General features: G+C 43.0%; 1 protein-coding gene across 2 annotated transcripts; it reads left to right on the plus strand.

Moving 5' to 3' along the window:
• Window positions 1-10,187: 10,187 nt before the first annotated feature.
• On the plus strand, window positions 10,188-14,795 carry LOC306778337 (homeobox protein orthopedia B-like). 2 transcript variants are annotated; one of them, XM_079269802.1, is made up of 3 exons: window positions 10,188-10,297; window positions 10,654-11,045; window positions 13,510-14,795. In XM_079269802.1, the coding sequence occupies exons 1-3, from the start codon at window positions 10,261-10,263 to the stop codon at window positions 14,005-14,007; spliced, it is 927 nt and encodes a 308-aa protein (XP_079125928.1). In that variant the 5' UTR covers window positions 10,188-10,260; the 3' UTR covers window positions 14,008-14,795. The 2 variants fall into 2 exon arrangements, with proteins under 2 accessions (XP_079125928.1, XP_079125927.1); XM_079269801.1 differs by having other exon boundaries at window positions 10,213-10,336.
• The last annotated feature ends 7,720 nt before the right edge of the window (window positions 14,796-22,515 follow it).

A 22,515-nucleotide genomic window follows, 5' to 3' on the forward strand; every position in this document is an offset into this window, starting at 1 on the left:
CAAAGGTGACCCTTCTCCAAGGTCACCAGGCCATCTGTGGACCAAGCGCGCACATACACACGCTCGCACGCACGTCAATACACGCGCACATACACGGTCCATAAACGCCTGGCGCTGAAATGGAGCCGGTCTAAGTAAACAGGCAGTGCGCCGGCGGAGCGTAACTGCGCCTATTTGTCAGAAAGCCTCATAAATGCGCTCGCTCCTGATATCTCCATTTGTCCGTCCTGCCGGACGTTTACAAATGGGGAGCACACGAGGAAACGCGGCAGTCTTTGTTTTGTTTTTTAATGTTATTCCTGCAAAATATTATTGTAAAAATAAAAGTAAATACAACCGAATTAAAATATGCGTCATTTATTTCTAATAGCCCAAAACAGGGGTTTAGGATTAGTCATTGAAATAATACCCGAATAATAACAAGAACTAAAAGGTACTGGTTTCATTAAGAAAATGCCTGCTGGTAAAATCTCGATTAGATTTTATTTACAGTGTGTGATTTAACCTATGACCCCAGATAATATTTTGTCTGACACATTTTAACATTTTGCAATGTCTTATTTCCAATTTCCCAGCAGTCGCTTCATTTTGCCAATGATTGCATGTAAATTAGATGGAACAACATATAATTTATAACAACAGCAGCCGAGGTTCATCAGTATCTCTTAAATTCACAGGACCCACTTTGTGCAAGTGTAATCATTTTGTCAGCCAATGATTGCAGGAGCCTCCTAACCTTTAAAAAGTGCCATGATTTCTCACCAGTTTGTGCTATCAATCATTTTGTTAGAGAAGTTGTCACTTGCTCGGCTGGTGGATATCTCCTTTTGTGGGGGGGGGGATCCCTCTTCAGTTATGTGATAATAAATACGACCTATATCTCTTATACAGGCGATGTGCTTACACATCAATTTACACAAAGAGAAAACAAGAATGTGTTTTGGGTTGCATTGTAGACTGTGTATAAATAAATGCATGCGTGATTGATGAAAGGACAAAGTGTGAGCACCGGGGACAGGAAGTGGGACCCGGGCTGGGGAAGACTGGTGTGTGCTCTGTTTCTGTCACATGGAAACCCAATTTATCCCTCCCCTCCTCGCACATTCCCACAGCACCGCAGTCTATTTCAGTCTGTTTGTATGAGTAATCTCTCTCTCTCTCTCTCTCTCTCTCTCTCTCTTTCTTTCTCTCTCTCCCTCTCTCTCTTCCCCTCCCTCTCACTCACTCCTCAGTCAGACCCGTTTATGCTGTGATTTTCTGGACACGACCGTCACTGACACCGGATAGATGAGGCTAATCTCAGCCACAGGCAGACTGTCAGACAGCTTTGCTGAGGCTCTGGGTGTAAAATGGCGCTCGGCTGCCCATGTGCTGTTTTTTTTCTTCTTCCCCTTCTTCCCTTCTTTCAGTCATACACTGAGTGACCAGAAAAATAGAAACACCTGTGCGATGGGACGCAACGAGAACCTGCAATAAAGACATAACTCACTTCAATTGTTGATTGTTGAAACTGTGAAACTGTGATTGCTATTGCTTTTTATTATTCTTATCACAGATTCATGAATGTCATTATATTGTGCAGGGGGGGTTCTATTTTTCTGGTCACACACGCAAACACCTGCAATGCCATGCGCAAATGTGTCATGTGTGTCTATATATGTACATACGGGGCATGTGCGTGTTGTGTTCGTGCAGTGTGCATGCATGGTTCTGTTTTTGCATGTGAGTGAGTGAGTGCGTGAGTGAGTGCGTGAGTAATCTCTAATGCCCTGTTAATTGCCAGACAGTGTTCCCGCACACACCTCTGCTAATGTTCCGCTTGCTATTCAGTCTGCGGCCTGCCTCTCCTCCTCTCTGCCTCTCCTCCTCATCCTCTCCCTTCGGTACGGATTGTTCCGTTACAATAGCGGCCCCGTTCCCTAATTACCTTACCTCACCAGAATTGTGATCAGGTCCTCCTAAGATGTAGGCACACGTGACTGCGAGAATCCAGAGACGCAAAGACATTTTCGCTAATGGTCCTTGCTTCAGTTGCCTGCGTCTGCGAGTTCAGCACCCTGGACAGCGCCCGAGGTCTCAGCTCAGCTCCGCACCTTGTTCTTCTAAAACAGCCCAAAGTCGCCTAGTTTCCTTTTAATCACGACAATTAGAGACAATATTTTCCCCCGGACCCTGACAGACGTTGCTTGTAAGTCTCTCTTTCTCTCCGAGCGTGCTGCCACTCTCATTACACGCGCTGATTAAAGCATAGATTAGCCAGCAGTGGCCCTGTGCGCTCCTCACCAACAGCCCGCTCAATATCAATTAGAGGCTGCGCCAAAATGTCCACCGGTGGCCCTGCGTCTCCTGCTTCTAGGTTTGTCACAGCGGTAACAAACAAAAAAGGGGAAAAAATAGTAACTTGGTAATAAAATAGAAAGGAAAATAGAGCAGAGAGGTTTGGGATTGGGGGGGGGGGAGCGATCATCAACCGTGAGGGAGAAATGAGAAAGGACAGTTAATGTTCATCAGATGGTGCCTCAAATGATGCAGGCCAATTTTAAACGTATACGCTGACGCAGATCTGGCTGCATGTCCTTAACCGTGCATGCCAATGTCTCGTGCACCTCTGAGGTTCAAATCAAGAGGCGAAATAAAAGGAAAAGTCACTTAGGCCTATTAGTCAAGGCAGTGTGGCCTTATACCTCTGCGGAGTTCATCCTGGAAACAATGAACAGTATGTGGATACGGAATGAAAAGCCTTTCAACCCAGCATCAGTAGGTCGTTCCGGCTTAGAGAGAATTAATTCACACTTCTCCTCTTCTCTGACCTCCTTGCCTCGCCATAGAAATGAGGCTAATAGCGTCTCATTTAATTTATTGACTACATTAGTGACCATATTTCTGTCCAACTGTATTGATTCCATATCTTAAACATCTATATTTTTAGAGGAGGGGAAATGAGTTGTGTTTGTATATAATAGGCCCGCTCTGTTCAATTAAGCATAAGTGACATTTGCGTTAATGGTGTGTTTTCTTTATTTTTGTAGCACTAGAAACTATTTGAGTGTAAGAACAGCAAACTGTTGGTTTGTCTGTTTACAGAGTTAATATAATGGCATTGCCTTTGCAATAATCAGGGCTGGAAGTTGTTGTGAGCACAGTGGCTCAACACCAGACAAATAATGTGCCTATTGGATGATTAAGAAGAAAATATTGATAAACGTATCAATATTTCAACCTATAGCGTTCCATGTCTATCACAGCATGTATGACTGAGATAAATTGTTGAGGGTCACTGTGTGAAATTTCCAAATATAATTGACTGTCATGCAACAGCAGAAACCTTGATTGGCTTGTTCCGAGGTCCCCGACCCATTTGTCCCTGATAACCATGTGGTAAATACAGCGTTGCTACCCCCCCCCCCCCCCCCCCACAACCTTTCGATGTCCACTCACAGACAGCCTGTCCAATTAAAAGTGGCCATTGATTATAGATAGCTGCCTGCTAGCATATGAGGAAGACAACGTTGGATGCTATGCCACTGCCAATACAGGGCCACAGTTAGCCACAAACTAACCAGAGCTGACACCAGCATATTAGATCCGGACTGGGTTAATTCACCTGCAGTTGGCCCCTGTGTTGGCTATAGCGCAGCGGTTTACCTGCCCAGTCTAAATGCTGATCATTAAGTTGCTTCCAGCAGCCATGATTGGTGCAGAGGGGCTCATATCATTGATTAAAAAGGAAGGCTGATAGCTCAGCTCTTTGCTGTTTTTTCTCCCAGCGGTCAGGCTGGTGAGGCAAGGCGCGTTTAAGATCAAATCACAGTACAGACCGATATTTCCACATGGTTTATATGTAATGGCATTTTGTCATTTTAGTTGTTTTTTTTAATACGATTTCAGACCGCGCAATTGTGTCACACACCTTTCTTACAAATTATTTTAAAAACTAAAAGATCACTTTTAGTTAACAGCGTGAAGCTGTGAGAATATGACAGCCTTAATTTGTATGTCTGTGCTGAAATGGCTGCTTGGTTCGTAGTTATCCCTTGTTATTGTGTGTGAAAGCCTCTGAACCTAATTCCAATTTTTTCCTCTCCTATTTTCCAGCAAGCTGCTTTTCCATTAACTGTGGGAAAACACGGTGGCAGGTCCATTTAAAAAATAAATAAATGTAAAAAAATCAGTGCTCCACCCTTCTCATAAGCGCCTCAGTTCAGGAAAATAAGAAATTAAGAGCAGGGCCCATTTCATCATCAGCCCCCTGTCTCCCCCCAAACACAGAGACTGCATCCTCCAATGGAGCTCCCGGTGGGCGGGACAGAGGAGCTTTACCTTAGCATATGTTAACTATTCCATGATGTCTTGATGGAACACAACGAAATGACTGGTAATTGACATAAAATATGACAAAGTGTTTGAGTCTTTGTGAGGAAAGCGTCGCGTATTATGTCGTATCAGCTCCGTAATGTGACTGATTAATGAAAGATCGGCCTCACACTCACTCAGCTGATTCTGTGAAAAATGAGTTTTGTGTTGTCATTCCGACAAGCCGGCAACCACGGCCGGAAAAGACTATTAGCCGGAATCATTATCAATAGCCATATTTTCAAACTCTATTATGGCAATCAGGCTAGAATTTATTCAATAGATTTAGTTCATTTGGTTGTAATTGATAAATAATCAAAATTTATCAATGTACTTGCACACATTTCACTAACAATCAGGGGAAACTGCCCCATTTACCAGCTGACTTGGTCCGAATTAGAGCTAAATTGATGATCAATTAATCTTGGGAGGGGTATAGTGCACCGTGTTTAGCCGAGGAGCGGTAGAAATGTGGTGGGGATGAGGGAGAGGGAGGAGACGGGGGAGAGGATGATAAAGAGAATGGATGGATGGGAAAGTGTGGGATTTGTGAAGTGAGAGACGAGCTGAACATGGGTGAGTAACGCGCTGAGAACACGAGGGAGATGCGAGGCGACAACAGAAATACAACAAGTGTGTGTGTGTGTGTGTGTGCTATCTCGGTTTGTTTTCCACACAGACTTTACTGCATCGCTTTCACATTATACCCTCACACAATCCACTCATTATTAGGTTGTGTGTTTGTCTGCACACGCATCTTTTTCTCTCTCACCTTTATATATTGGCCTTTGTGTGTGTGTGTGTGTGTGTGTGTGTGTGCGTGTGCGTGTGTGCGTGTGTGCACGCTTGCATGCCTGTATTTGTCTCAGAGTGAGCGACTCATTGAAGTATCAGGTAGATCAAGTTCGGCAAGTCGGAGTGAGCAAGGTCAAAGAGACTGATCCCATTTATTCTTTAATTTGCTGAGGCATTAAATTGCACGAGGTGGCTTTGCTGCAGTTTGATAATTCCCAGCACATGTTTCTAATTTCAAGCTACTCAGAGACACTACTGACCCAAGTCCTCCCCTTTTATCTGGTATTTTAGGAGCACAAGTGCTTAGGAGATATGTGTGCGAGGATACACGCATGTCCGTTTGCCACAAGAGCAACCACACGTTATTCTCACCATCTAAAACTATTAAATCAGCAGTGGTGGGACCTTTTGATCATCTACGTTCTCACAAAAGGTCTCTCCCTGGTTAATTAATGCTTTAAATATTACATCAGATCTTTGGTGGCGCCTCGGCATGCCCTCACTCTGACAGTTTTGTGGTTAGAATATGAGTACAAGTGGAGTTGTTTTGTGGGGAAAAGGGCCTCATTCAGTGTCTGAGGCTGGCACCTGTAATGTAAATCACTCATTACCTTCAATGATGCATTACAGCTTCCCTAATGATGGAGCCACAGTAATGGACCTAACTAATGACCGGACTTAAGAAAGAACATATTCTAACAGGTGGAGCAGAACTGGAGGGAAAGTCAAGGTGTCGGGGAGGAGAAGGAATTATCTGTGGGCAGCTGTAGGAGGCCTAAATGGCTGAGGTCAGACTGTAAATACAATAGATTTCAGGCTAAACACTCTGACCTTGTTAGTTAAGTTTTGCTTCTGTTTAAAATGTGATTAAGTTAAATATATGCCCGGATATTAGACACAGACAAAAAGCACAGTCAAGCAGGCTGCTTTACACTGCTGCCAGTAATAAATAAGAAACACACAGCACTCATGATAAAGTAGCAAGCTTTTATCAGAATTGTATCACAAACTTCAGATACTCTCACAATAAGCTGTTAAAACAGATTTCATTCAAGATTTTTTTGCTGCATTTCCGAGATGTCCAGTTTTTTGCAATGAAAACTCAGTGTGGACACCCCTTTGATTTTAAATTGATCACCACACATTGAAAGCATTTCAATTTATTTTATTAAGTTGTGCAGAAATGTGTCACGAGTAAAACTACAACTGGGAAAATACCCAAAATTGGGTTTTTGGCACCATGTATTGGCAGGTTCATGCTCCTTTGAGTTTCAGTGATATAATTTAACATCTATGATTTGGGTGTATATATCGTGATTGTATCCGTGCATTTTAACCATCAGCATCAGCAGTCCCATGCACTGTTTTTTTCTTATTGGGACTTTTAGTGTGTGATGTTTAGGACCGCCACCTTGTAGTCAATTAGGTGACTAATCGGGCGATAAAGTCTCTTAATCGTCTAAGAGAGTTTTTGCTGAACAGTCAATATTTATGTCCCTTTTGTGGAGAATCAGCTATTAGTCATTAAATCACGACACAGTTGTATTAAGCCCTATGCTCTCTGCATCCACCTGTACAAGGAACCGGGATTGTTGTGGTTATGTTGAGTTTTTATTTGAGACTGCAAGGTGCTGGTGGTGGTGAACTTAACAGTTGAGTCTTTTGGAGGCCTGTGTAATGAACTTTTCCTTGGAGACATGTTGAAACCTTCACCTTGTATGTTTGATTTTGACTGGCATGAGTTGCTGAACCGAATGTGGATGAACCACATGTGCCTTTAACTGTGACCTGTGTCCACACTGAATGTTTCTCCTCACCGATGATCCCAAACAGACCACCTGAGCATGAGGTCAATAACAGCACAGGTAAGGAGACTCTGAACACCACTGTTGACACCTTTCATTGCTATTTTACCCCCCCCAACCACCACCAAGGCACACGCGCACGCCCACACCGCGCCCTCCGTGACACACGCCTCTTCTTCCTCATTAAGGAAATCGCTCTTCTTCGCTGATTATTTTATTTGAAGCCGTGATTACCGCTCTGTCCGCCAGATCACGCAGTAACGGAGAGCAGGCGGAGGGCAGAGGGCCTAAATGGGGAAATGAGATGCGCGGGGTGTTGCAGACGGGCCGGGTGGCCGAAGAGGGGAGCCTCTAATGGGTTTGCCGGTCTGTGCCCCCCCCCCCCCCCCCCCTTCCGTTCTTGCCTCCCTCTGCATATCTCGGTGCTCGGATGCGACACATTTATTTGGCCTGCTTCTTATCCCTCCAACTGTCATCAAATCGCCTGCACAAAGTTACAGTGTGATGTGTTAGAGAGCCGTTTCTGCCGATGGAAAATATCGATTTTCCTTTTCAGATTTCTATAAGTGATTGGATGCAGATGGCCACGAGGCGATGCAATACAGGCCTGAACACGAGAAACAGCCAGCTCGCCTGCGGCTCCGTGTTCTTTGGTTGTGGTGTAAAGGATCTTATCCCTACATCTGCCTCCTGTTACCTGCATTATTCTTAACCTGTTCTGCAAAGGGCCATATGAGCAATGGATTTAACGCAGTTTGATTGCTTAAAAATACAAAAGCAAAAATCCGCGGAGAGGGTGGACACGGAATTCTTGATCTTTGAAATTGCTCTACAAAATTGCATTTGTTTTTGGTGCGCTTCCATTAAAAGTGTCTCCTCGCGTGTAAACAGCCGTTCCGCACTCAGATGCGCCGCATTAACCCGGGAGGATTGTATGTGAGTGTGTTTTTACTGGGGGAAGATTGATGCGGTCCAGTTAGGGAGGCTGAGTGAGACATAGACCCATTTCAAGTGGGTTCCTCTTATTACAGCAATAAGTTACAGTCTGAGGGTCGGACAGCTGAGGGGATGTCTGCTATCCGGGCTGTTTTCCCTCCAACAAACCACCATATCAATATTTATTATCACCTAGGAATCAGATGAGTAGTCAACAATAACTGCAACCTTTTTATTTTTTACACGTGCCTCATTTTATATAAACAGGACGTCCATTTAAATGATTTTGAATTAAGCATTGTCTTTTTTTAAAGGCATAGCTAATGATACTTTAAAGATCAAATAAATATCTGTATGATAATTATTTATCTTATTTTTTTCTAGAGAAATAAAACACGAAATAGAGAACAATTGCTACTTATGAACAACATTTTAATAATAATGATAATAATAATAACAATAATTATATAAAAAATAAGACTCAGATAATACATTTAATAATGGCCTCAAATAATCCTGAATTAGAATTAAATTAATACAATTCATTATTATATTCACTTCTTTCGTTATGCACACAATAACACCACACCTGTTTCATTATGTATCCACAGTGCAAATATTTTAACAAAAATTAAAGATAATCTCTGACCTTCATGAGTTAATTTCGACCATTAGGTTTTATTTTTAATTTTTTTGCATCACATCAATTGTCTTGCACTAAATTGGAAATCAAACGTCTTCCAGAGCATACAGACCGTCTCTCCTGGCTCAAGCCCTTCACAAACGCAGGGTTGGCCTTACAACTCCCCACACACGCGTAGCTATAGTCCCTCTCCTCTCACCGGGTCTACACGTCTGAATCAAGCGAATCGAGCCTCTGCTGCTGGTGCTGGTGCTGATGATTGCTTCTCTTGAACCTTCGGGAGCTGGTCACAGCTTTCCTCATCTCAGTGGACCATGCACAAGTCCCGTTTTCCTTAAGTTTTCACGCTGTGCCACACATACTTCCCTGCGTCCCCGGCGCACATTGCGGTCGAGGAGCATAACAGATGAGTTGCCTATGTGGTGCGGGAGGAGAGGGAGGACTACTCGCTCGGACGCCTCCTTTGTGCGGCTGCAAAGAAACCTATTTAGTCCCAGGCGGTGGTCCATTCACAAGGCTCACCCTGACATCTGCCAAAAGCCCTCTGTGTACCAGCACTGTCTGGAGGAGTGGAGCGCAGATCAATGGCTGTCCTGTTAATTGTATAATAGACGTACTCATGGACCACTGCTAAAGGGGCACAATCGTTTAGGGTCCACCACGTCTGATTTTGTTTGAACCAAACAGGCCTAAATACCTCTAATTGCGCCCGCGTTAATGAAAAGTCGATGGGAGTTAAAGCGGCCGATCACTAACGGAGCTTAAATCCATCTGTACTCGTTTATTTATTTATTTCCTCGATTTGTCTCCACAAATCACCTGCCATGGGGGAATGGGGGCGATATTCGTTTTGTTTGTGATCCAAGGACGGGAGGGAAGTGGGGCTCTGGAAGCAAGTCTGGCGTTACAAGACTTCTCATCTCCCACAATTTATTTTCTTTTAATGACTAAAGTCCACACTCATCTACAGAATGCACTCAAACTGACATACATGTCAATATACAACTGTATTTCATATGAAGATAGAAAGAGCAATCAGCTGGAAATTTGTTTTGATTTATAGATTTATTGTCGTTAATTTGGGAAATGAATCCTCCCTTTCTGGGTTACTGTCTGTTAACAGGCTAGTTAACATAGCAGTCATTTGAAAGTTAATTATTCAATAAAAACACATTTTCTCTCTCAAATAGCAGGACGCTCTTGTCTCCTGGAGCAAAAGCAAACCAGGTTTTGCATGAGCTCACCTTCCAGTGTGCATGTATGTCCACAAACACTAGTCCCGTCATTGCACAAACTATATGAGATTAAACAAACACATTAAGATGTCGAACGTGGAATAATTTGAGCATGAAAAGCTAATACATCTGAGCACGGGAATGGCGGAGGCTTGAATTGAATTGTAGTGTTTGGTGCGCGTTCGGGTTTGTGCGCGCGCGTGCCTTCTTTGGTCTGTGTGTATAAAAAGAATAAAAAAACAAAAACAAAGAGGGGGGAGTCACGTCGCTGACATTTCCAAGCTCCCGCTCCGATTGGCTCTTATTTGAGGCAGCTCACGGGTTCTTTCAACTAATAAGCGCCTCCCCGTCGCTCTAAAGGACATTATAATGCAAGGGACCTCCTTTTTTTAACCACAAACCGAATTTTCGTTCATTTAGACGATATATACTTTTTAAATTGCCCCAAAGTTGTGGGATTTTTGGAGCGCATTTCACCCTGGAGCGGTACGCGATGCTCTCTCATGCCGACCTCCTGGATACTCGGCTCGGTGAGTTATCCTCGCTAAACTCCGGCCCTAAACTCCAGTGTAAGATTTCCAACTTCTTTTTCAACCTTGTGATGTGATAGATAGACTGTGTAGTTAATTGTGTTAACAGCTAAATGCTTTATCGTTGATGTATGCAATTCTTTTCAGTAATTTATCAGGAATGAGGAATGATCTGACAGCAAAGGAAAAGAAAATACGATTTCAAATTACGACCCAAGCTACATTGAGTTTATTTGTTGTATTATTTGAATTGATATACGTCTGTTGACTTTTTCATGTGACTCTCATTTAAAAATGCAGCGCTGTAAGATCTGCCATGTATTTACTCAAAGCCTCTCTCCTCCTCATCCTCTCAGGGATGAAGGATGCTGCAGAGTTACTCGGACACCGAGAGGCTCTCAAGTGCCGGCTGGGTGGTGGGGTGCCAGACCAGGGGCACCAGGGAGACATGGCCCCTGGTTCGGACTCCGTGGAGGGAACCACCCTCCTGCCGGGGGAAGATATCGCCACCGTGGGATCCAACTCAGCCGGCATGACGGTGAACGGGAAGGAGCAGGAGAAGCAGCAGCAGCAGCCGCAGCAGAGCTCCAGTCAGTCCGCCAGCCAGAAACAGAAGCGGCACAGGACGCGCTTCACGCCGGCGCAGCTCAACGAGCTGGAGCGCAGCTTCGCCAAAACCCACTACCCTGACATCTTCATGAGGGAGGAGCTGGCGCTGAGGATCGGCCTCACTGAGTCCAGAGTTCAGGTAAAGCACTTGCGCAATGTGGATTTTTACAGGACACAAACACTCTCGTGGTCTATAGCAGGGTGCGGCTTTGGGTCCAGATTTGTATGTTGTGGGGTTTTTTCAGTACGATACAAATGTCCAAAATCGTCCTTTTAAATCCATCCGAAAAGCAATGAGCAAAGTAGGGTGGAGCGTAGAGGAATCAGGACCAACGCTCCCTCCGCGCGCTTGTAGCTAGATCGTTAGGTCACTTCTAAAATCTCCCATCGTTCAGTTATTTGTCACTGGTCCTTTTGCCATTCATTCATTCATTTTTTGGGCTATTAGGTCTAAAGTTTTGAGTGCAAATGCTTGAAAATAAAAGCTAAAGGGTGGATTGACGCCACTGGTGCAATCGAAGTTACATTACATATCATTTACAGTAATTTAGAAATATTTTCTTGTTTAGGTTTAGCACAAATGAAAAAAACATTGTGTTATTTGAAGGGAGAACACACATTCTCACTCTGTTCGTTGTGTTCAAATGAAAGTTGTTTTAGAAAATACAAGCTCAAGCATATTTTGCTTTAATTATGTGATTCAAATATGCCATGATGTGTTCAAAAGGTGAGCTATGTCATTCCAAGAAGCTGTGTCCCATCTAATATACGAGTGGCTCTGTCCAAGGTGCTGAAATATTCTCACTTGCGGATAACGAGCAGAATTCCGGTGCCCATGAAGTCAAAAATGTCCAGATGGCTCTTAAACATTTCAGAAGAATATTGCATAACGTCACCTGTGTTGAAATTGGGAGGGGAAAGTTATTTATTTACTTGGTTCAATTTGCCTAATTTTCGTTTCCTTTTTGTGTCTGTGAACCTGCATATATTGCATAAAATGACATTAGTGGTATTTATGCTTTGGTAATGATTTTTCTTTATATTTGTTTTACCATTACAAATGGGAGTTACCCTGGCCAAAATAATGCCCACTATATTATAGAGAAGATCTTTAAATACTTTCTTTCACAGAATATTCTTCCCCTTTTCTTTTAGAAAATAAATAGTGTTGGAATGTATGGCCCATTTTTTGTTTTACTAGGGATGCAATTGATTTATTTTAGTTTTAAATGCAAACTTTATTAATTTAGTTTGTATTATTTTGGAAACATAAACCACTTTAAAAACAATTGAAACATGCAGTGCTTTTAACAAGCATGCAGGAACAAGGCTCTAATAAACCAAACACATTATCAACCAATTTCAGTCTTATTTATTACAGTGAACGGGTTATTAACCAGTGATGTGAAATTCATGCAAATGATCCCACTGACAGCAATAAACCCAGTATAACCATTAGTCACCTTAATAATCAATTCTTTATTCTATGCGGTGCCGGATGCTAGCCGCTCGGTGCAGGTCGCCTCCTGCTCGCTGTTGGTAAACATTAGTGCAGGTCGTGCAGGTGCAGCCTTCGGTGGGCGTGTTGGCCCGCGTGCGTGCCTCCACGGCCTCTCCTCTTCAAAATGCTCTATCAGCGACGTCTTAATAGGACTCAAGAATATATTGTACTTTTTTAATGGAATGAGAAATTGCATTTTCTTTCCCCCCTCCGAGTGTAATGGGTTTGGGCGACGTTTCACGGATGGCTGAGCGCAATGAGAGCGAGATTTCACTTCTAATACGCAGGCATCGACTCACGGCCTCGCGCGCGCATTAATCACGCCAGAAGATGGTGAAATCTTTATAAAACCCAACCGGGGGACGCGCGGGCGGTTTTTTTTCGTTTTGATTTTTAGCTGCGTACGTGGGTGTTTTGTGGGCTCTCGGGCGTGGTTGAGTGGATTTTATTTTCACGTGGATTGTGTACAGTAATGCGCGGCCATTTGTATTGAAGTCCACATAATATTGAGGGCAATTTACAGTTCATCTGCGTGTAAATAAGATGTTAGAAAGATAAATAGTTCGGCTCAGTGCAGTAATAAAATACCCCTGTGACGGCGTTTGTATACAAAGCGCCTTCTGGAGGCTATTTTATGTACTATGAAATTCACAACCCAGTACAGGGTCCGATTCAGACCAGCTGGTATCGAGAATTTGTGTTGAGGACGCTATAGCAGGGTGCTGTGAAGGACGCAATCTCCAACCGCCTTCAACTCTGTATACATACAATGTATACATACAATGCCATTATGCCTACATGTATACATGCCTAATTGTATACATACAATTATATACCCATATACATTGTTGTATTAATATGATAAAGACACTAATGTCCTATTAGAGCCTTAAAGTTAGTCTGTGTGGCGAGATTGTAGGGAGATTATCGTGCGTAAACGGTATTGTTCTCCCATGGTTACACAGACACGTATCCTCCGAACATGTTTCCAACATCCGCCTTGGTGCCCTCATCACAGTGTAATATAAACAGATACTGCTCCAGACATATGTTTCTCAGTCTGTCCGTCTGATGGCTCACGGTCGTGTCTCTCTGCTCGCAGGTTTGGTTTCAGAACAGACGCGCCAAATGGAAGAAAAGGAAGAAGACCAGCAATGTTTTCCGCTCCCCGGGGACGCTGCTCCCAACACCGGGCCTGCAACAGTTCTCTGCCGCGGCCGCCATGGAGAACAGCCTATGCTCCTTCCACGCCAACGACTCTCGCTGGGCCACGGGGATGCCGGGGGTCTCCCAGCTGCAGCTCCCGCCGGCCCTGGGTCGCCAGCCGGGCATGCAGTCCCTGTCACAGTGCAGCCTGGGCCCAGGGCCACCAAACTCCATGGGTCTCTCCAACGGCCTTTCCTCCAACGGCTCCGGTCTGCAGTCCCACCTCTACCAGTCGCATTTCCCCGGAATGTCGGCCTCTCTCTCCGGCCCCACGAACGTATCGGGCTCGCCGCAGCTGTGTAATTCCCCGGACAGTGACATGTGGAGAGGGACAAGCATCGCGTCACTACGGCGCAAAGCGCTGGAGCACACAGTGTCCATGAGTTTCACTTAGTGACTTTTCAAAAAATATCCCGCCGCTCTCCTCTTCTCCCACCTCCCCTCCCCAGCCCCACCCTGCGGCTCTTTTTTCTGTTTTTATTCCCGCTATTAGATCAAAACGAGAGAGCGCGCGAGCTAATCAGGCCTGAAATGTGAGAAAATGGAGGCTGTACTTCATCTAGGCATAATGGCAGAAAGAAAAGGACAACACTGATGGACAAATGGAAGAAAAATATGGGGTTATTTATCTTAATTCAAAAGGATTTTATCAACTATTGATGATAAATACTATTGTAATGCTCTCTAGACAAAATGCCCTAATTACTGAGAGCCAAAACAATCGTCGTATTTGCGTTTTCATTGAGTGTGTCTTTATGCACACACGTTATTGTGTTCAGGTGAAGTTGTGTTATGTCAAACGGTTATTTATAAGATTGGGTATACATTTTGGTAACAGCCTACCACACACGCACCACACTGTAGGTGGGCCTATTGAACTGGGTCTCAGGCATGCACCGTGCATGTGGATTTAAACGCTTGGATAATTTAAGGAGAAAATGATGCCCACTCAGATTGAAGAGGTACTTTGTGAGGCGACCTGCAGTCTCGTCTGCATGAGAGGGGAGCATAAATCTTAAGAGGAAAAAAATAACAAACAATGATCTTTCGGTAGGCCTCTGCTGTTTTAGGATGTTTTGTGTACATAAAACATTCTTGCTATGTACCCGCTGGTCTTTTTTGTGACATGTTTTAACTTATTGTATGTGCTATTACTTGACACATTTCTTAAATGTTTGATCAAATGCTCCACATTGACGGGTTTGTACCAATTTAAAAATGAACAAACAAATAAAAGTAATTTTCAAGAATGTCAACACAAGAATGATTCATGCCTCCATTGAGTTTAACGAGATATATAATGTCCATTTTGTACAAATTCCTTTAGCCACTTTGTGCGTGACCCTCAGTACTCACCCACCCTTCCAGTCGGTTGTTGATGGTACTTGTAGTTTATTTGGATTGTAGCCATCAAAAATTACAATGGGATTTTTACTATATATATATTTTGGATGTAATGTTGTTTCGCAAACTTATATTAGTGGTCGTTGCTCAGTGACCAGTGTCTGAGGTTAAAGGGTTTATGAAGGGTGACTGGTCCCAGTGTGGCAGACAGGAGCGGTAAAGATGTCAGTGCTGGGATGTGGCGGTCATTGCTTTTAACCATGACGGTCATCCCACTGAGCAGACTGGATGGACTGTAACTAAACAAGAGATATCACAGTTGTGTGTGTGTGTGTGTGTATATATAGTTTCTATAGTTTTTAATTGAAGGCTGAAGTTAGCTGTTATGATCCTTTGTCGAGAAGTACAATTGATTAGTTGCAGCAAAACTGAACTTGTTATAATATCCAATATTATTGCAGAAATACCAGAGGAGATGAAAATACAAGGCCGCCGAGTTCTCATGGGAATGTTACAGAAGGCAACGGGAATTCCATCACATTTCAGCCTGTCAATAAACCTATTAATAGACTTCACCGGCCTGTATCTGAGTCACACTCTGCTATCTGCAGGTTAATCCTACATTACTGTAGGAGCCACAGCAACCGTATTATTAGGTTAGCTCGTTTCTAAATGTCTATTTGTACATACAGAATCTAGGCCAAATGGCCACACTTTTGGTATCATTGAAGTGGTTTAATTAGGCTGTCTTCAAATTGTAGTTACATGGACCATCCCAGTGTATCTTTCACATTATTATTTATATGGAAGTGCAAATAGACCTACAGAAACACTGACCGACTGGACCCACCCACACAGAGACTAACTTCAGATTAAAGTAATTTTTAGAAACTTGAATTACAGCAATAAACTTGAAGCAAATATATGATAAAGAGTTACACCTATAGTGCTCAAAATTGCGCACCTGTGTTTGTCCTATGAGGCATTATCAATAACGTGTTCACCTCAGTCCACTAATGCAGAACAAGCTGTTCATGGGAGGAGCTGTCTCGCACCTGTCAATCAGACCCCTAGCAAAGTGATGAGCACAAATCCATTCGTAAAAATATCAATTCGATGAATAAATAGTGAGAGGAGTTGGTCGGGGAGTTTCTGGGACTATATTATAAGGAACAAGTGAAACAAAATGCAGAAAACGTTTTGCCATTTCACACAACTGTACATTTAGCAGCTCAGTAGGCCTCACAATCAGTGCGTTGGAAACTAAGCCACAGCATCCGTAACATGGAAACAGTAAGAATGACGATTATGTTGGTGAAGCAATGGACAAACACATTCCTCAGACATTTATGAATCCAAGCTGACACACTGTCGTACTGAAGTTGTTAAACAGACACGTTTTCCATTATTACTGATTTATTATTGCACTTAGCTTTTACAGTGTTTTCTACATTGCGTGTCATAACAAAAAATACAGATAATCCATGTTAAGCAGTTTAGCTTTTACACCTTTTGATCATTTGACATTCATTCAAAGTGCTTCATTACTTGCCCATCATTTGTACAATAAGAGAAACTCACCTTGTTTGCGTTACCTTAATTTCAAATTATCCTGATGTGAGATGTAATGTCTGTAAACTCGGCTCAGAGAGCGGTAAATACAATTTTTCCATTATGAAAGTGAGCGAACCTCACTGTCTGTGTCAAAGATTATAAGTGTCAACTTGAGCCTGAAATCACAGCAGCCCAAATTAATCAGCGTGTTAACCTCGTCTCGTTGTCAGCGCTGAGGCCAATTTACGGTCACGGGATGGTAATTGATGAGATATGGCATTACCATAAGCAGTCCCACTGCCTGTAAACTTATAATTGGAGTTTCTGTAACAATGCAGGGGGGTTAAACAAAGGATCAATCATAATTAACAAAAGTATATTACTTTCCCCATATTAAACAGTTGGTTCCCACCTTTTCTATTAACATAAATTAGTTTGCAGTAATTCACTGAAATATTGAAAATACCAACTCAAGTCAAGACCCTGAAAAAACTATTTATTCCTCTCTGTGCTTGGTGTGTGTGTGTGTGTGTGTGTGTGCGTGTGTGTGTTTGTGTGTGTGTGTGTGTGTGTGTGTGAGTGTGTGTGTCTGTTTCTGTTATTCGCAATTAGCTTAATGAATTGCCTGAAGTTTTTCAACATACAATAAAAAAACAGTTATCTGCCAGTGTGCCATGCTGCAGCACAATACAGGATCACACTGTGATTACATTCACAGACTGATACAAAAAACAGGCAACATTGTATTAATTTACAGAGTGGAAGAATGGCGAATTACAGTAAAGCAAGAAAGCCTTAATTAAGAAATAATTGTATTTCTCTGCATTGAATTTATAGTCAAGTCTCATGTATGTTCAACCATTTTTTTAAAGGGTGCTTTTGAACAACCCTCTCAATCTGACATTGATTTTCAAAAATAAATGGAAATCTTTTGGGAACCGGAGAGAAAAACAAAACAAAGGAATGCTATTTGGTCTTCTTTTAATGCTATTTGTTTCATGATGGTCACCAACTCAAAGTCATTGCTTATTTGTCTCATATTATTCACTTATACACCACCCAGCCCAGTTCTAGCAGCAGTATATCTTTTTTTGATGAGAATGAATGCAGGTGTCCCACCTTCCCTGCAGAGGCATGTCATTACACATTGCGTGAGAACAGTCAATCAACCGTTATAACCACAGCGACTGCTGCTCCACCCATCCAGGCTGGAGGTGTGTGTGAGAGAGAGAGAGAGAGAGAGAGAGAGAGAGAGAGAGAGAGAGAGAGAGAGAGAGAGAGAGAGAGAGAGAGAGAGAGAGAGAGAGAGAGAGAGAGTACTGACTACTACTGTGTCCTGGGCCGCAGTAACAGATGTGAAATCACATTACCCAAACGCTGCAATTAGTCTCACTCGCTCGCGGGTTAATGAGTTTGTGGAAATGTGCGACCCATTCCTCATTAGGTAATTTCTCATGCACTGATGAGAGAGGGAGAGAGAGAGATGATGTGGGTATAGCATATAGCGGGTGTTATGGCACAGTGTCCTGCACCACATACTGTAAAGCACAATGCACCTGGACAGTTTTAGGGGGAGCTTAATTTCAGCCTTATTTTTTGTCTGAGGATGCCTGTGAAGTGAATGAAAAACAAAACAAAATCCACCGTTTACACTGTCATGTCCTCTAGTTGCATCCAATAGTTCAGTAGCGGGGATGCAGCTTTGTAAAGCAGCTCTTATCGCCTGTTGGGGTTACATCACTCTCGCTCATTACGGACATGGCGATGCTTATTTTCTCGCTGCGAGGCCACAGACTCTGCCGGTGAATAGACAGCCCGGGGCAAAGCTCTGTCAGGACACAATGGACGACAACAAAGGAACTAATTAGCAATCAATTACCAACGTGTTTCTGCCCTGCACCTTTTATCTGGTTAGAGTGTAGAGCAGGTTACCGCTCAGCATGTCCCATTCACTCACACACACACACACGCGCACACACACACACACACACACGCACACACACACACACACACACACACACACACACACACACACACACACACACACACACACACACACACACACACACACACGCACGCACCAGCTGCTGCCTGTGTGTTTGCAGCAAACGTGTGTTTTTGGATCATTGCAGTGATGTATGTGGTAGCTAAGTGATATGTGGTTTAATGCAAGAAAATGTCTCTAAAAGGTGAAACATCATCAAACTAATCCAATTTAGACCTTCAGAGGTTGCTTTCCACTGCGTGGAGTGCAGAAAGAAGCTGTTCATCAGCCTCATCTGTGACAAATCAGTCCCTCCGTTGTGTCTCGTTGCGTCTGTTCATTGATGTGATCACTTATATAGGTTGTTTTTTTTTGCATTAAAACGATTTTTTCAATCCAAGCTCCTCATTGAAAACCAAGTCGATATTTAGTGCTATAGCCCGATTTGGGCGTGTGCCTTGCTCATTTCAGCGTCTCCTTCTCCACTGTCGTGTTACACACACACACACACACGCACGCACAAACGCAAGCGTGCACGCATGCGCACGCGCACACGCGCAGTGACATCTGGGGAGGAAAGTGTGCTGCGAGGAGGCTGCGAGTGCCTCTCATGATAACAACTCTGCATCTCAACAACCTGCATCCATCATCATCAACGCTAACATCTGCTCTGAGCCTCAGCCTTAAATCTCTTTCTACCCCTCCCAGGCCCTTACCTCCCTCTGCTCCTCACCCACTCGTTCTCACTCTCTCCTTTTTCTTCTTCCTGCTTCTCTTCTGTCCATCTTTCTCCCACAAGTAGCCACCGTTTTCTTTTACTTAACCACTCTGCTCCATCTGCTTTGACTCTCATCCAAATCCCCTCATCTGCAGAATATGTGTGGATGTCTTTCTTTTTTTCTTCTTCTTCTTTCTACCACCCTTAAAATCAATATTTAATGATGATGTTATCAGTGCTTTTATGTGTAATTTAGCCAGAGTGTCAGTATGAATGAGACACTGTCAGCTTTATGGCGTCGGGCATTTATTTTCTGTTAATGGATGCTCCTGGTGGTACACAAACCAAAACCCAGTGGACAGCTGATGGATTTGTTTCATTCATGTTCATGCACGCATTCACAGCCATGCATGTACAGCTACAGTACACGTCTGCCTACAGACACAATCTGAAAAGTATAAAATGTTGCAAATGAATGCCACTCTTTGATGTGACATTACTTGCTTTATTGTACCAGAATGAGACAATGAATGAGGCACGGAATGTGACTGTCGTCTCCCTTTGGCTCCATCTCATCGCGCAATCAATCAAAGCAACTGTTTGTTTTTCGAAAACAGACTGCGTCTCCTGATTTTTTGACATTTTCCTGAAGCCGCGACAATTACTTCAGCTCTGGGAGCCAACATTGTTGAGAGGCAATAATCATGATAGTTTTTCTCAGTCATTTTTCTCCCAATAACAAGCCATTTTTAATCCAATTAGGAGTGCTAACGTGAGAGGCATAATACCACGGCCCCTGGGACAGATGAGAGAATATGCAGGACATTTATCCCGACAGTCAATATTGGATTTCTCACCAAGCAGCTGTGCCTGCTCTCTCTGACATTCTCCACCTCTACACAGTGATCCGTCCTGATTAAACAGGCTTTTCTACTTTATCAATATTCATTACATGACCCGGTCATGCATGGCCACGGAAACCAGCGGCAGCAAAGTTACATGCTTCACGTTGGGGTTTTCCTTCTTCTCTCCTTCCTCGAATTCAACTGTTCCGTGAAAGATGATACATCACATGCCACTTAGATGGTGTTTTGTATGAGCAGATAGGTGTGTTGTGGTATTCCCCAAAAACTTTCCTCACCCAGACTGACAGGCTAAATGTCTTTTTGCATGTTCAACCTGAATGCAGGTGGCTGAACTAGTTTTGTATTACCAAACTGTTGGCTACTATATCCAACAGTTGTTCTTCTATATTTCCTGTTTTGAAGGACCTTATTCTAATTAAATTTTAAGCCTGGACCAGTCAAATTTCTGCACATATTCACTTATCTTTTATTCAGTGCAGCCACCTCTGCTAAGATGCAGAACATATGGTTTAGTGTGCAGCACTTCAGGATAAGAGAGCAGCAAAGAGCTTTCAGTACTTTGATGCCAACAGCAGCTAGACATTGCCACCTTCTGGTGGCTGTCTAGAGGATCACAGTGCTGTGCGAAAATGTTTTTTTATTCATTCGTGCAATTATTTATTTATTTAAACAAAATCTAGACAGATGGTCAATAGATCTTTTTTTATTTATCTCATCTCGGTATCACTTAATAAAATATGTCTGTTAACTCTACAGAGAATCATACAATTATTGTTCCATCAAAACACAGCTAATAAAACGCAGAAAATGCATGAAAAAGAGGGCTGCTGTTGATAGCTGATTGCAGTCGATACATTTATACAGTGCACTGAATCATTGTCATTGAGCGCATTGATTGTGCTGACTAATCAATGTGTATTAGGCTGGATAAGACTGGCCGGACCACAGCAGAGGCTGAGTGATGAAGGAACACATTTACTGAGTGTCAAAGGCCCACCCACCCGCACTGAGCAGACATGTTGCAGAGTTCGAGGGGACTTCAAACTGTATGTTTAGTGCAAAACATACGGTTTATACACCCAAATTGGATGTAAAAGATCAATCAGAAGTTAGGAGAAGGAAACATAATTGGCCGGCATTCAAGGACATTTGAGTATCAAATACAGAAGGAGAGTCCTAGTCCCCTATAAGGATGCAGCGTTAAGGGAGTGGAATACTACAGTATTATACAGGCCTCATTCAAACTGAGTACCGGTAAGTGCAATTGGCCAAGAATGAGATCATTTGTGAACAAATGGGAAGGGTTTTTAAAGTCAATACTGAAACATGCATTGCATTAGTCCTAATGTTGTGTCTGCCAGTGGCCTCTTTGACAGTATTTCTCTGTTGTTTTGGCACAGGTGCACCCTTCCTTCCGCCATCAGGAAGCCACTGATACTGACATGGATAAATGCATCAGACAGGAGCCCCCAGATGCAATGAGGCGGTTGGATACTCTGCAGTTTTTGTACCGGTAATTGGAGACAGTCACCGCCTGCAGCTGAAGAAATGGTTTTCAAGAGCTGAAAGGCCACCGTCTGAGGTACAGGAGCCTCCTGAGACTTTGTAAGGAAGTGGTCCTGAACCCAGCAGGTACCCTATTATACATCACACTGATGCAGCTTTGTCTCTCTAGTTATCTTCTGACCTCTCATAACTAACCAGTGCATGACAACAACAAAAAAGCAAAAAATAAAAAACAGTGGCACTCTCATAGGAATTGTGTATTTGACAGGAAAAACACAAGAGAGGAAATTTGAGAGCATCTCTTCATAGTTTTCAATGAATTAAGCATCAGGCTTGAGTGAGTTGGTAATGAGTGAGGACAAAACACATTATGATAGACTCTTGGAAACACAATTATAAATGTAATGTGATGACTCTTGTCCAACTATTTCCTCGCCCAACAAACATAACATTGGAATTCTTTTTTCAACTCTGTCAGCCCTTTAGGTAGATTTTGGGCCACTACACTCTCATCGCGCCAGTCTGTCTGATTGCGTTTTCCTTGAGAAAAGAGGTCCCTTGATGCTCCAGAACAATTATTCCACAGTGTGCTCAGTAATTATACTATTATGTAGAATTATTCTCATCGTGTGCATGCGCCATCAATCATCGCTGCACAGTTTGTAAGTGCGTTTGCTGCTTTACAAAGGCCAAAGCTCTTTCCAGTGCACAATACCCAATACCAGCATGCACCTTGAATGATATTGATGCATTCGTGATTCACAGAATCATGGTTTGTCCACTGACCTTGCTAATAATTAGTTTATACTGGAAAGTGTGTGTTAGACATTTAACAATATTTACACTCTAGGGAATTTATGAAGGTTTATATCCTGTTATTTGTCACCTTAATATACAGTAAGTCCAGCACCGGCCCATGGATGTTTTGTT

This window comes from Melanostigma gelatinosum (assembly GCF_949748355.1).
Source record: "Melanostigma gelatinosum genome assembly, chromosome: 6".
In the NCBI taxonomy this organism is placed as follows: domain Eukaryota; kingdom Metazoa; phylum Chordata; class Actinopteri; order Perciformes; family Zoarcidae; genus Melanostigma; species Melanostigma gelatinosum.